The following is a 14,639-nucleotide window of genomic DNA, read 5'->3' on the forward strand; positions in this document are numbered from 1 at the left end:
GACGCGTTGATCTAAGTCGCGCGACATCGCCAAGTGCTTCGAACCAGGGTCAGGGCATTTGACTCTATACGGGGCTGAAATCAAGGTTAGGGTGCGGCATGAGTTTTGCTACGTCGTTTGCTTAAGGTCGAAAACCGACTTCGGTTCGTTCTTCCCACTTTTTTTTCCTTTTAAACTACGACAGAGAACTTTGCTCTTTTAAATAGTTATTTTAGTCTGAATATCACCGTTTAGTTCTGCTTATTAAACGTCCTGCCTGACTGAATTGAAATACTACCTGTCTTTCCGCTGTTTCTTTTCGTACGTTCCTTAATCCGATTCTTATTGCTTATAAGGAACCACATGTCAAAGTCGGGTTTTCTTTGTATATAGATTTCAAATTCTTTTCTTTTTTTTTTTTTCAAAAATGACTTCTTCCGAATCCCGCAGACTTAATATTCTATCAGGTACATTGATTGCGGGCACCCATCGGTGCATCCCTTCGCTGAGACCATACTAACGCGTCAATATAGTTGGAAGCAACCCAATATCGGCTTTTCTATCGTGGCGTGTCACTTCTAGTAACTTGGCTGATGTAACTTTGGTTTGGAAAGCTCAGTACGATATTGTGAATAACTACGGAGTTTCATTCAAATCAGACAAACTGGGCGCTCAAAGATTTCGTCCATACAAAGGTCAGATTATGTGATTGGTGGTTTGAACTTCTTGCTTATTGTAACTAGTGGTCAAAACGGTAGACGATGCTCAATTACCGCCAGCCGGGTATGATTATATTATACTGTGTGTAAAGGCGCTTCCCGACGTATACGACTTGTCGGCAATTATTCAACCGGTAGTCACACCGGGACACACGTGCATTATTGTGAACACGTCGGTTGGTCTTGGGATTGAAAATTACATTGAAGAAACATTTAAAGAGAACGCGGTGCTTGCATTAGTCTGCGACACCAACGTAACTCAAACTGGACCAGCAGAGTTTGAGCAAGTTGGAAACAGCACCGGTCAATTCTGGATCTCGGCAAGCACGAAAGTCTCCTCGCAGGATCCGTCGTATGTCGAAGACATGGCCGAATCTTTCGCGCTCACTCTCGACGCCGGCGGTGTCAAATGTGCAGTGTCTCGCAACATCCGTCAACAACAGTGGGAAAAGTCTATTGGCCCGATCGCGTTTCACCCGCTCTCGGTCATTCTTGAAGAACCAAATCACATGGCGCTCATATCTACACCGCGTGTGCTTTCAATCGTCTCGGGTCTGATTGCTGAGCTCTTACAGATCGCAAAGTCTCAGTCTTGCACCTTTGACAGTAAATTCCCGCAATCGATCGTGGACGGCATGATCGCCTCTAGTAAGCAATCAATGATGTATCAGGATTTTGTGGCCAGACGTCCTATGGAGATTGAAACTTTAATTTCAAACCCACTCAAAATGGCAGATGCTGGTGGTCTAAAGGCTCCACGATTAGAAATGCTGTACATACTTCTTTCCCGACTTAACAAAGTCAATCAAACACCGCGATCTGTCACTTCTACGCCGTCACCTTCTCCGTCTCCGTCACCTTCGCCATCAATGCCCACACTCTCTCGACAGACTTCCATCACACCTGCCGCCGCGCGACGGCCTCCTCCTCCAAGCGCAAATGGATACACCAACAGACGTCCGCTACCACCACAGACGCAACCATCAATGAATGGGCCGAGTAGTGGAAACGGAACTAGAAACGGCTCAAGACCATCATTAGCACGAAAGCCATCTACCGAAGGTTTGGAGGAGTTTATGGACGTTGTTGCATTTGCAAACGGTGTAAACTCGCCGCCAACACAATCAGGTCAGTTTGCTCCGCCACCGTCAATGACTGACTTTGCGCTTCGGGAACGCGAGCTTGAGCTCAGACAGCGCGAGTTGATGCTACGTGAGCGGGAATTAATGAATAGTCAGAGACGCGGGCCAGGACCAGGTTTAGGCCCTGGCCCTGGTTTTCGACCATTGATGGCCCCGCGCGCGCAAACAATGCCTGAAGATATGGATGCGGATTACTTTTCGCAGCCTGTACCGCGGCCAGTATATGGAGACCTTGACATGATGTCAGTCACATCACGCCGGACCCGCAGAACAGGTAGCTTTGCGCGAGGACCGAAGCCAGAGACACGGACATCGGACGCCGGGCGGCCTCGGGGACAGCGAGTGGTTAGCGCAGATATGGACGTGTCTGGCCCTACTGCGATGGAGTACTACGAGAAAGTGATTGCGCCAAGCATGATGGGATACACGTCAGACCGGTACCATGATGTTGACCGACAAGCGTTGCAGGAGAGCTCTCGGACTAATTCAATGTCTTCGACCCTTCACAGGCCAGTACTTCCACAACAGATGCCTATCGGAACGCCAACGTCACCGATGTGGCGCACAACCAGTGGTGGACAGATGGAGGCTCCAATGATAAATCCGCGATCGCTTCGATCGATAGCAGGTCTGAGTCCAATGGACGCCTTGGTGTCTGCAGTGCGAGACACGCATTTGCAGCCTGTAAAGGCAAGTCCTGTGCAGGCCGAGTCTAGTAACGGATACGATGCTTCTTTGTACGTGGCTGCGTCTGCAGTAATGGAGAAGGAAGACCCGACCGTGCGACGGCGGAGTTTAACAGGCAGCGCGTCTGCGTCTGCAAGCACGAGCAATGATAATGGAAGCGGTAACAGTAGTTCTGCTAGCAGCTTAGAGCAGAAATAGAAAGTATTGCATTTTTTATAAACAGCATTTCCCCTTCCTTTTTCTTTTTTTCAAAACTTTTTTATGTATAAATTTTGAGACGTGGGTTTTTTCGTCATTTATAACAATTTGAGTTGTGCGGTCAGTGGAATCATATAATAAAAGGAAATGAATTACAGCAGGAACTTGTTTAGAAATCGGTTTTTTTTCTTTTTTTTTTTTTGCACAATTTGTGGTCTGTTCATACAATTGCTTTTATATTCTCATTGTGATGTTTTTGATTGTGTATATCTTTTGATCTGTGAATAAATAAGGGTCTCGTGTATTAATTTATACTTTTTGAATCCGGCTTCAATTTGATTCTAGTGCGCTATATGACCGGGGTCAAACAAAACATTGTCGATGGTAGTCGGCTGACGACAGCAGCCATCAGCCGGAATATTCGACACGGGTTATAAATAGAGTACACGCTGTGCTGTTCAAATAAGGTTTCACAATTCAACTTTACATATATAGAGTTCATACAACACCTTGAATCAAAAACAACGAATAAGAAAAAAATACAAACAACAAATTTTGCGTTAATACCCGCGTGTTCATAAAAGTTTTTCCAACCATAAAAGAAGAAAATGGACGTAAAAAGAGGCGACGAAAGGAATCTAGTCAAAACTTAACATATTTAGGCTGTGCGCCGCGTAAAATGCGGCGCGTTTGTAGCTGACAGTATATTTTAGCGAGTTTTACACCGCAACTGGGTCGATAATAGTAAAATACGCATTCGTTCGTCTACGTGACCGCAAATAAAAGATCTATAATATCATTAAATGATTTGTGAAGACCGTAAAACTCTAAATCTCAGTCATGTCTCTGCCAAATAAACCCCGAGTCAGCCAATCCATGCAAAGCAGAGCCCGAGTCCGGAAACTCACGCCTTGAGCAAAGTAAACTGACCGCCACAAGTACATAGCTACAAGACCTCCGACAAAAGAGTAGCCGTTGAAGTCAAACACGGCAGCATTGCCGACGTATGCAAGACTGCCGAGGTGATGGTACTCGAAGGGGTGGTACACCAGATCGTCAATATCAGCACTAACAACTTCTTGCATGGCCAAAGTCTCGTTGACTTCAGCAAGTTTGGTAAGTTTACGCCCAATGTATTGGCCTTGCTGATGAGCACGTTGCGCTGTAGCAGGAAGCGAAGTCATTTTCTTGTCGATGTTCTTCAACAGCGACTGTAACTCTGAAAACTCAAGCTCGCCAGACTTGTTGGAATCGTACTCGGTAAACAAGTAATCTACCCGTTTCAAATGTTCACCAGCTTGAGGAAATCTCCGCTTAATACTAACTGCAATATCTTTCCACTGCTGGAAAGTAACCGAGCACTGGTCAATGGGCTTGTTGGACTTGATTGCGTACGACTTGATAAACTCGACAATGTGTTCGGTGATGTTTGTTCGCACAGTCGAACAGTCGCCGATCGCGTACACGTCTCCCAAGGGAGCACCAATGATTCGCAAATGTGAGTCAGTCTCAATTGCACGTCGATTTGTCTGCTCCGGGAGTGTCGATGTAATGTCCTGAGTAATGTCACATTGCGCAACACCGGTTGACCACAGACAAAGTCCGTACGGAATTTCCTTGATATGCGAAACGCCTTCTTCATCCTTCTGAGTGAAAATGACCCGGTCTGGCTCGACCGCCTGTACACGAGAGTTTGTCAACACGTCAATTGAGTCTTTTTTGAACCGTTCCTGAGCATAAGTACTGATCTTTTCATCGTAAGTGTTCAGAATATGACCTTGCGATTGCACCACGTGGACAGAAACCAAATTTCTCAAAATCTTCGGATACACTTTCGTTAAATCTTCGTTCAATAAATCGTACAGTTCAGCCGCGAACTCGACACCTGTCGGGCCACCTCCACAAACGACAAAACTAAGCAGCCTCTTGCGCTCATCGTCACTCGTACCGGGTAAACATGCGCGCTCCAAGTTCTCGACCACTTTACGTCTGATGGCTCGAGCATCATCAATTGTCTTCAAAAAGTTGCAGTGTTCCAGCCCATCAACACCATGTGTATTTGATTGTGAACCAACTGCCACTACCAACTTGTCATAAGGAACATAAAAACGAGCGACTTTTCCATTAGGAGTGGGTTGCGAGACTTCAATCAATCTCTCTTTAAACTCAATCTTTTCAGCAGATGCTTCAAGATAATGTCCATTGACAGAAGTCACAATGCGACGGATAGGCTCAACTAATGATCGGAACTCAAGTGTTCCAACAGTAGCACAAGGAAGCATAGGGGTAAACAAAAAGTGGTTTCGTGGAGAAATCACAGTAATATGATAATCTTCAGGATTAACGTTTTTCAATACAGCAACAGCCTAACACGTTAGCAAGGAGCAAACAACTCAAGACGCGAATACATACACCCCAGCCGGATCCTAGAACCACAAGATGTGGCTTTGTCATTGAAACTTTGTGAAGATCAGAGTCCTCATCATCCAGATGACGTTGTAAAATTGGTAAATTCTTGGGACCACCAAGATTTGGGTTAAGAGCCAAATCAGCAATGTCGAGATCAGTCGCATCATCGAGTTCCTTATACGTTGTTGCATCATAGATGAAGAACGCACCAATAAGAACAAAGACAGTTGTAGCGCCAGCGCCAACAATTGCAAAAGACATATAAATAAGTTTAAGTCCTCGTTGCTTCATAGTCATTGGCTGTGGACCTGCAATTGTAGATCTGCTTTGCGCCAGCACAAGCGATGATCGGCCAAGTCGGTCAATAAGAGTGCTGTTTTGAGGTAGAATCCGATGATTTGCCAACGAAAGTAAAGACGAAACTTTTTGGTCAGTAGGTGAAGTTGCAATTTGACGACGGAAAGTCTTTGTTTGTTGAAATTTTGGCTTTGATTGTGACGATATCCTTGATAATAGCCTTGATAGGCGAGTAATGGCTGATCTAGGAAAAGCCATAATGCACAGTATATCTATAAAGTATTTTCTATTTATACCACACAATCTAATTTTGATTATTTGAACCGGAACAGGATTTGGAAAGGGCAAATTATATAAACGATTGAATCCTTCTCATCTTCGACCGAACTCGGCCAGAGCGGAACCTGAGAAAATCGGGAGGCGCTTCGTGTGCGGCTTAAGATCTCGACAAGCCGCGTCGGCCGCCTTTAATTGCCGCCGATAAACGGACTAAATATGCCTCTCAAGCTAAATTCGCAATAAAATAATTAAATTGTGTTTAATTACTATATTTTATCATTTACTGTATATCTTGAACGTGTTATAAACTATCAAAATTATCATGGAAGGTACAGAAAAGTGACATTTCATGGCAACTACGTCATATGGCACCTACTGGCGCTTAAATGCCGCTAAGTTCATACAGACTCCTAACGCTTACCAACTTTATCCTCGAACAGACTCATAATGAGAACAATACCCTTCAGCAGTTCATTTTTCACTCGTCGGTATTTTTGTTTTGTCGTCGCCGACGCTCTTCAAGAAGCTTCCTCATTGCATTCGTATCCTTGAATTGTGGTCGACTTGGATCAATTGCAAACTCATGATGATCATACATCTCATTAAACCGAGAGTCCGCAACATCAATCTTGAAATCGTCTCCTGCTTCCACTTTGTTTTTGTTTCGTAACTTCTTGTTCTTCTTTTGCTTTTGGGACTTAATGATTTCCCGCATGTCAAAATGCTTCAGGTTATTGTCCTCATCTTCGCCCATCATTAGAAGCTCAAGCTCCGCTTTCCGGCGGTCGTCCTCCTCAATCTCATTCGCGCTCTTCTTAACCTTCTTGCCCTTCTTACTCTTCTTCGCCTTCTTGTCCTCAAGTTCCTCGTTCTCGGACTCATCCTTCTTGTTTCTATCCATTCTCTCCTTCCGACGCTCACGTTCCCTGCGCTTGTATTTCTCAATAGTATTCTCTTCTTCATCGGCAGAATCAGCCATTGCTTCTGTACCTGTAGACAATCCAGGCGTAAACGTGATTTCCATGTCAACATCTCCCTTCTCATCAAACCCGGTATCATCTTTACTATCCAACAGCAACTTCCGGTATCTTTCGCGCACAGCGTCCTTATTCTCTTCCTCCGCATCGGACTCGCTCCCGCTTGAAGCCAAATACGCCTTAAAGTCCATCTCCTCGACCTCTCGCCGACTGAACGCACGGCGGGCAAACTGCAGCCGTTCGGCTGGAGTTTCATCCCACGTTAATCTGACCTTGGAATGCTGTAAAGCGTCTGTCACAAACTCGTTTGGTCGATAAGCGGAGGGCACTTTAGTGCACGTATCCCGTGGCTTGTCGTCGAATTCCATTCCATCTGGAACGTATCGCAAGTCAAAGAAATTGGCCGTCGTCTCGTATTCGGTGCCGTCACAGCCTTCATAGATTCTACGTGAGGTAGCTACCGAATCGCACTTCACGACCGCATAGTAATATCTATCATATCATATCAATATCATGAAACCTAGAAACATAGGGCACCTCACCTTAGCCGCTGCAACTGGTACTTTCTGAGTTTTGAACTATCAAACTCTTCGCCTTTGTCTTCCTTGACCTCAACATCGTCATCAGGCTCATTTTCAGCATCTTTTGCGCTAGTAAAAATTTCCCGAGGTGGACCGTCCATCTCTTCTCTCGCCATTCGTTCTTTTCCAAATTCACTTGGATAAATTGAAACAGACAGTACACGACCACCAGCCGGAGCAAAGCTGGAAAATGCAACCATTAAATCTTCAGCTCGAACATTGTCCCAATCAAGATTCACAACCGCAAATGTAGAAGTCTCTTCTCCCCGTGGAACGCTTTCTTCCTCAATCGCAGTCTCAAACACATCTTCAGTCTCATCTACTTCTTCTTCTGTGTCCTCCTCTTCGGACGATGAGCCGATCAACCCTTCACCTCGAGCAGGATCGTAACCTGGCCGGACCAATGCCTTCTCGTCTTCTTCATCCTCGTCTTCATCTTCCATGCGATAGTAACGCTTCAACTCCGTTTCAGATGCATTTTTGTCTACTTTGCGGCCATACTTATCAACCACACGTTTTTGTTTAAACTCCGTGTCCGCATCCAACCGCGTCTTAAACCGGCTGTCTAGAACTACCTTGCTGTCTCTCCTTTTTGGAGGTGCAAATCTTGGATCCGAGTGCACACTTGAGAACCGAGGATCTGTCGTAATAGGCTTCTTTGGCCTGTTTAATACTTCCTTTTGACTTGCTTTCCGTTTAGGCATTTCTACAACTCTGCTTTATTCTGGTCAGAAAATTGTTCAGTTCGCGATTTGGCGTGTAGAACAAAAAAAATATTAGTTACCCGGATTGAAAATGGTTGGGACTTTAAAGTTTGTACATTTTATATCGTCAACTCATCATCATTAATCTTTTGAATCTTCAACATTCAATCAAGTGAAACAATGGGAAGCGTATTTTTGCCTCACCTAAAGACTGGATGGTACGTGTACTAGTTATATTATGTATGTATGTTAATGATTAAAGGCATGTTGATCAGGCAATCATGTCAGGTAAGTGTTCTCTTGGGAGGAAAATTTCAGATCTGACAATAGTATAGAAGAGGAACGGCTGGTTGTGATCAGATTTGGTCGTGACTGGGTGCGCATGTTGTGAGAGAAATTGCTATTGTATTGACGCATTTAGGATGAACAGTGTATGCAGATGGATGAGCTTCTATACCGGATAGCTGACCGAGTAAAGAACTTTGCCGTTGTATACGTTTGCGATATAGACGAAGTTCCTGATTTTAATAAGGTTGGTGTATCTGGGTCGTTCAGTTTAGATTTTAACTATAATAGATGTATGAACTTTACGATCCGTGTACGGTTATGTTCTTCTTTAGAAATAAACACATGGTATGTGTACTTGTCTCTGTTTGAACTGGGTTGACAGTCTAGATGTGTGATTTCGGAACAGGAAACAACAACAAGTTGAATTGGGTACTAGAAGATAAGCAGGAACTTATAGATATTATTGAAACGATTTATAAAGGTGCTAAAAAGGGGCGTGGTCTTGTCATTAGTCCCAAAGGTATGCGTTATACAACTTGGAGTGAGCTTGGTACTGATCTTGATAGATTATTCCACGAAGTACAGATATTGATTGTGTACAACATGAAGTAGGCAAACTTTAATATACTTTTGAATTTTAGTGAAAATGATTTCACTATGGACTAGGTAAACAACTACACATGGCTGGTCAGTATCAAAATTCACTGACCAGTTTATATCCCCCACAACAACCCAGAAGGAGACAGAAATAAAAATGCCGAATATTCACATGATCATCAACGCAAAATCTGTTTGGATGACAATGAGGCTCTGGTTTAGTGTTTTGGCTACTTTGATGGGTATCGCCCGTCTGGTTTCTGACTCGAGTGTGCTCGGAGCCACGTCTTTCGGCAGCCACCCTACTTCCCACTACTTCACTAGATCTCACTTCACAACAGCCACCGTCGCATCTGCGTATCTCGCGTTTGCGTCCGCCGCTCCTGAAACTCGTGGCCATGCAAGTAATCATCAAGCCAGAGCTGATAAACCCACGCCGGACTCGAGTTTGGTGTTCAAAGTCGTAAACCAGACCGTTCAAATCTCGCTTGCTGGCGGCCACTCTGAGCTTGGCATTGCTCAAAATCTAGAGAGTTTCTCACAGTTGACATTAGTTTCGCCAGAAGAATACGAGGCCAATAGTGAAAGTTTCCAGCAGTACGGCACACTCGTCATACCATACGTGCCGACTTACATGAGTTTCGTCAACAGCTCCGTCTGGATCTTAAACTCAGACGGAGGCGGGATTAAGGAAAACTACGTGGTTGCAAAGCCCGAAACAGATCTGGCGACCGTATTCGAGCTCACAAGCGCGGCCGTACAGTTGATGCCTCTCAATTACCGCTGCATGATTCTCAAGTCTGAACCGTTTTCAACTTGGGACACCGTCATGCTCGGGTGGCGCATGCGTAACTCTAGACGACGTTTGGCAGAGTACTTGTACGGTATCGAGCGCGAACTTAAACTGCCCTTACCAGACAGCTCGTCAAAATTGTGGTTTAAAGGACTTCTGCTGCTGGCAAAAAATGATATTATACTTGATCTCGACGGGTCAACATTAGACCTCAAGCGAGCTGTCGCTGCGACAAGAAAGATTGTTGCTGCCTGTGTTTGAATTCTTGCTCTGTTTTGTTCCTTGTCTGCTTAGTTCTCTGCTTATTTACAATTGTTAAAGTACATAATATGCAACCGTCTGAGGCGTCACAGCTCCAAAGTCTTAACGTGCTCAATGCAATCTTCCGCACTTTTATCGGGAAACTCGAGCTGCCATTCTACAACCTTTGGTAACAGATTTTTGAGCCATGGTCCTGACTGGAGATTTAAAGCTTTCATCACCACTTTGCCCTAAAGCTTGATTAGCGAATTGCCCCTTCTCGTTAATTGTATGCACTCACGTCAATAATCGGCTTCATACTCCATGATCCAGCAAGATTGTTCTTGGTCACGAACTGTAAAAGTCGGTCGTATTGGCCGTTCAAGTGAACCACAGCTGGAGACTCCAGCCAGTTGTCCTCACGACCTTGAAGCCGGTGAATCTCCGTCACGAACGCGCTAAAAAATACAAGCTGCCAATTCTTGCCAAAATTTCGTATCGCCATCCCTAAATAGATAATTAGCATTAAATAAGTTTCCTGTCCGTGAAATCAAGTACCAATATTGACCCGTGTCCATCCGCCGTTGGTCACCAGCTCGATTGCACTCGGCACCTGTTTGACAACGTTTGCAACTTCTGTTGCTCGGGCTGTTGACAACTTCAAACTGTCTCGAATCAACAGCATCGTAGTGTCGAACTTCGTGCTCACTTTTACTGAACTCCATGGCGCTACCAGCGCAAACAGGTACTGAACCAGTCGCAATTCTCTCTGATCCTCGACTTCAGAAAAAAACATTTGTTTGTGTTTAGAAAACATCAAGGTCCGAACAATTACAACTAGATCTTCGGCTATTTCCACGTTTCTCTGCATGTCGTATTCCACAGTTTTGATGTCATATTGCAATGGCTTAAAAATTGCACTATATATGTTCGTCTCAATCAAAAGAAGTGAGCAAGTGTGTGCACCAGTTCCTGACTATTAGTCCGTCAAATTCATAACAGCTCATATGTCATACCAAGAAGCATTTTGTGAACTTCAATTCCAATCCGTTCCTTGCTCACTTTTTCCTGAACAGCAGCCTAAAATTGTAAGCTTCAGCCACGGCAATACATTCACATACATTTATAACATCAGCTTTCATTGCGCCAAAAGTCAATTTCTCTATCTGGAATCCAAAACGGCCAGCGAAACGAATAAGACGCAAAACTCGTAACGGGTCGTCGGTAAACGTTTCAAGAGCCGGTAGCGGTGTCGCAATAACACCTTTCCGCAAGTCATCCAGTCCTCTACCAGTGAAATCTTCTATTTTGCCTGTATGCAGGTTATAAAAGAGAGCGTTGATTGTAGCGTCTCTACGGTATGCATCCTGCTCGGGCGTGCCAAACTCCATGACCGGAATTCGGCTGTCGTTTGCGTAAGACTCTGTTCGCAAGTTCACAAAGTCTAAATCAACACCATGAATGTTTGCGGTTGCGGTTTCCAAATGCTTGGACTTGTCCGGGTTCATTTCGATCTTGTGGATGCCTTTCATGGACTCGCCATATTTTAGCGGGTTCTTGACTAGGAACTCCTGCAGTCTATTGGCAAAGTCGTAGCCCGTCATGCAATTCACAGCAACGTCAAGATCATGGCTTTCATATCCCAGTAACTCCCCTATTAGTCTGCAGACAGAATTTAAACATCAGTACACACCTTGTCACGGACCCATCCACCTGTAAACCGCAACACCAAGTCTTCGGAACGATCTGTCTGTGATTCATCAATATACGCGCTTGCATCCACCAGCAACTGCTCAATCTCTTTTTCGGTCTTGCTCAACTGAATCTCTGCCAATTTCAAACTTCCCATGACGTCAATATATCGCTTAGCAATTAAACGTTTGTACGTCGGATTACTCCTGTTCTTGGTCGCCTCAATTCGTTTATATGCCACGTATCGATTATATGTCGCTGCTCTCTCGTTTTTTGCTTTGAATGCCTGTGTGCGAGCAAAGCGTTTATGAAGCGAGTGGTGAGAATAATGTAAAATTGTGTTTTCAGCTGTTTGTGTTCCCAAATTCCGTCTTAGCAGTACAGTTGACATTGAAGTCTACTGTCTAATTATTCTTTAAATTATGCCGAATGCCCTTCTACAAATTCACAACTCGTACAACGAGCCATTCGATCTCTTCTTGTAATAATTGTTGAAGTTGTTTGTTGCTCTTTTTATTGAGCCGCAATGATGAAAATCAGGGGTCTTCCGAACTTTTATTTTATGTCTTGTTCATACTTTATTTACAAAGCAAACAGTCTTCAATAAAATATCAGACTATTTAATCCGGCAAATATAAAATACTAAGAGTATTAATGCAAATTATCACAACCGCTCACTAAAACTTCGTTCCCCTTTTCTCGAAACCCCACGTTTGGGAATCACGAGATCATTCTCTTTTCCAACACTAAACATTGTTCCAATTTTCTTGCTCCAAGAGATCCGCCGATTACCAGTAGATGTACCAGACATACTACGTGACGTATCTGTTGAGATATTACGCGTAAGAGCACCGTACGATTTTGCGTTTGTGACGTTTGTGAGATTTGGTTCGTCTCCAGAAGCCGACTCATCAAGAATTTCAAGACTGGGTTTTTTAGACTATCAAAGTTAGACGAAGTTGTTCACAATAGCAACAATTAAAGTTACCTTTTGATATAAGATATTATACTGCTTGCTCTGATCTGACAATCCCATCGACTGCTTGGTCGGCTTCTGAAGGACGTGATCTACTAGCTTCTGCTGAAACTTGTTTGCTCGCTCTTCTAGTCGCTCCAACTGTTCAGTTCTGCTTTTAACCACAGACTCAAGTGCAGATAAATCGGCCGTCAATTTCATCTTTTCTTGACGCAAACTGTCAACTTCAGCCATCAGACCCGAATGCGCTGATCCAAGATACGAATTCAATTGACTGCTTGACTCCATGAACGAGGCATGGATTTCAGGAAGCACCGACAATGGTGAAATGTTACTCGACAGTTCACCTATATTTTTCATGATCTGATCAAGCTTCTCATGTTCTTGAATTGTGGATTCAAAGCTGGAGTCGCTCCGAGTGATAATTAAAGTTTGAAGTTCTTTAAAAGCAGTGAGGACATTGGTATCGGACGACTTGTTGGACGCCAGAGACTTGACACAGGCATCCAACTGCAGATTAATTTGAGCCAGAAAAGTGGACAATTGACCACTAGATTTTTGCTCTGAGTTTTCAGACATCAACTTGTTTGATTCAAGCATGCCGTCATGAAGCGAGCTTATTTTCCTATTCATAGACTCAGTTTGCTTGCTAATTGACTCCTGTGTACGAATTTGTGATTGCTTTATAGCTGCGAGAAGCGCTTCGACATTCACGGCAACCATTTGAGAATCTTTGTTTTCTAATGCAATAGCGCTCTGATGTTCATTGATCGCGCGGATAACTTCATTCGATCCACCTTGTTGCTTAATCAATTTCTTGATTTCGGTAAGCTCGCTCATTGCCTGTTCGAGATCTGGTTCGTATTTCGCAACACCATTTTTCAGCTGCTGGTCAAGTGACTGCACGTGCTTCAGCAGTACATCAAGTCTTTCCGCAGTTGACGTGTCTGACTCCAAAATTAAATTATTTAGACTATCTAAACCTGTATGATGTTTGCTAAGACCAGACTCCAATGTTGCCGCAAGCGAGGCAATTTCGCTAGCCGTTGAATTCTGAATGCGCTGTATGCCAGTTAAGTACTTTAATGACATTGCGTCCGCCTTCTCTAACCTCTGGAGCATGGCTTGAATCTGTTGCTCCAGGTCTGATAGTGACTCAGGCTTCGTCTCCATTATCTTTTGAAGCATCTGCTGAATTTGATTGACTTCAGCCAAGCACTCTGCGGTCGGAAAAGAAGACTTCGCCTCGATCAACTGTTGAAGTCGTTGAATTTGTGCCTTATACTCTTCGGAATGTGCAATGGCCTGCGCCGCAGACTTTGGAGTATTAATCACCGTTAACAGCATATCGTGAATATCTTGCAACTGGTGACTCAGTAAAATCTCAGAGCTATAGATCTTGTCTCGCAAAGACACAAGATCAACTGCATTATCCTTTGAGCGCCGAAACAAACTATCAACTTGCTTCTCCGCACTTCTGACTGTGATTTCTGACTGTTTTGAAGTAGTATCAACATCTTTCAACACATCCAAAATTTTCAAAAGTAGTTGCATCGTTTCGCCATGCTGCGTCTGTTCTGGCGTGGTCATGGCAGGCTTGAGGGACGGTCGCACTGGAGACCCTGTTCTCGACCTCAACGATCCAAATATTTGACTTGGTCTTGTAGGAGACGGGTTTGATACTGGAGAATCTGGATGTGGCGGTAATGGCGGGGGAAGCCTGTTCATATCGGACGAATCCCACCTAGAAAATGTCAGTTTGGTTGTACGTTAGTTCATTTTTGTGCATACATTGGCACATTGCTAATTGTATTCAACGATGTTGAAGAGTTTGAATGCTTTAATTGATTAGACATTGAAGCTCTTGAAATACGCGTGAAGAAGAAGCAACCTAGGACTGTGTGTATTTACATGTCACTTGTATATGTGGACATTGAGCCGCATTAAATGTTTACAGCTTGCCGCAGATGGTTGTCTAGGCAACAGCAATTAATAGGGCTAGGTGAAGCATGGCTAGAGCTGAAAGAAAACAGTCACGCCAAACAAATGCTTAGGTCACAGCCCTACAAGAACTGTGATTG

At 44.0% G+C, this 14,639-nt stretch overlaps 7 protein-coding genes across 7 annotated transcripts; 3 read left to right on the top strand and 4 right to left on the bottom strand.

Annotated features, from left to right (window-relative positions):
- The first annotated feature begins 52 nt into the window (after positions 1-52).
- Positions 53-3,054, top strand: V1512DRAFT_286531 (ketopantoate reductase PanE/ApbA C terminal-domain-containing protein). The gene is made up of 3 exons (XM_066918084.1): positions 53-446; positions 513-674; positions 723-3,054. Exons 1-3 carry the CDS (start codon positions 407-409, stop codon positions 2,723-2,725), a joined length of 2,205 nt encoding a protein of 734 aa, XP_066771667.1. The 5' UTR covers positions 53-406; the 3' UTR covers positions 2,726-3,054.
- A 498-nt stretch (positions 3,055-3,552) lies between these two features.
- Positions 3,553-5,425, bottom strand: V1512DRAFT_207541 (uncharacterized protein; the record flags this gene model as incomplete). Its single annotated transcript, XM_066913409.1, has 2 exons — positions 3,553-5,091; positions 5,138-5,425. 2 exons carry the CDS (start codon positions 5,423-5,425, stop codon positions 3,553-3,555), a joined length of 1,827 nt encoding a protein of 608 aa, XP_066771668.1.
- Positions 5,426-5,955: 530 nt separating this feature from the next.
- Positions 5,956-8,010, bottom strand: V1512DRAFT_276056 (uncharacterized protein). The gene is made up of 2 exons (XM_066917852.1): positions 7,230-8,010; positions 5,956-7,179 (listed from the first exon to the last, which is right to left on the bottom strand). The coding sequence occupies exons 1-2, from the start codon at positions 7,970-7,972 to the stop codon at positions 6,189-6,191; spliced, it is 1,734 nt and encodes a 577-aa protein (XP_066771669.1). The 5' UTR covers positions 7,973-8,010; the 3' UTR covers positions 5,956-6,188.
- A 109-nt stretch (positions 8,011-8,119) lies between these two features.
- V1512DRAFT_238559 (mitosis protein dim1) lies at positions 8,120-8,992 on the top strand. Its single transcript, XM_066914177.1, has 7 exons — positions 8,120-8,190; positions 8,235-8,260; positions 8,308-8,348; positions 8,394-8,504; positions 8,549-8,605; positions 8,648-8,780; positions 8,827-8,992. Exons 1-7 carry the CDS (start codon positions 8,153-8,155, stop codon positions 8,850-8,852), a joined length of 432 nt encoding a protein of 143 aa, XP_066771670.1. The 5' UTR covers positions 8,120-8,152; the 3' UTR covers positions 8,853-8,992.
- Positions 8,993-9,003: 11 nt separating this feature from the next.
- Positions 9,004-9,951, top strand: V1512DRAFT_262721 (uncharacterized protein). Its single transcript, XM_066916352.1, has one exon. It carries the CDS (start codon positions 9,015-9,017, stop codon positions 9,909-9,911), a length of 897 nt encoding a protein of 298 aa, XP_066771671.1. The 5' UTR covers positions 9,004-9,014; the 3' UTR covers positions 9,912-9,951.
- A 46-nt stretch (positions 9,952-9,997) lies between these two features.
- On the bottom strand, positions 9,998-11,739 carry V1512DRAFT_207123 (uncharacterized protein; the record flags this gene model as incomplete). The annotated part of the gene is made up of 6 exons (XM_066913397.1): positions 9,998-10,141; positions 10,192-10,397; positions 10,449-10,862; positions 10,907-10,970; positions 11,012-11,539; positions 11,584-11,739. The coding sequence occupies 6 exons, from the start codon at positions 11,737-11,739 to the stop codon at positions 9,998-10,000; spliced, it is 1,512 nt and encodes a 503-aa protein (XP_066771672.1).
- A 507-nt stretch (positions 11,740-12,246) lies between these two features.
- On the bottom strand, positions 12,247-14,414 carry V1512DRAFT_207547 (uncharacterized protein; the record flags this gene model as incomplete). The annotated part of the gene is made up of 4 exons (XM_066913410.1): positions 12,247-12,522; positions 12,571-13,597; positions 13,799-14,302; positions 14,350-14,414. The coding sequence occupies 4 exons, from the start codon at positions 14,412-14,414 to the stop codon at positions 12,247-12,249; spliced, it is 1,872 nt and encodes a 623-aa protein (XP_066771673.1).
- Between the last annotated feature and the right edge of the window lie 225 nt (positions 14,415-14,639).

This window comes from Lipomyces arxii (assembly GCF_038497795.1).
Source record: "Lipomyces arxii strain Phaff 12-163 unplaced genomic scaffold V1512scaffold_7, whole genome shotgun sequence".
NCBI lineage: Eukaryota > Fungi > Ascomycota > Lipomycetes > Lipomycetales > Lipomycetaceae > Lipomyces > Lipomyces arxii.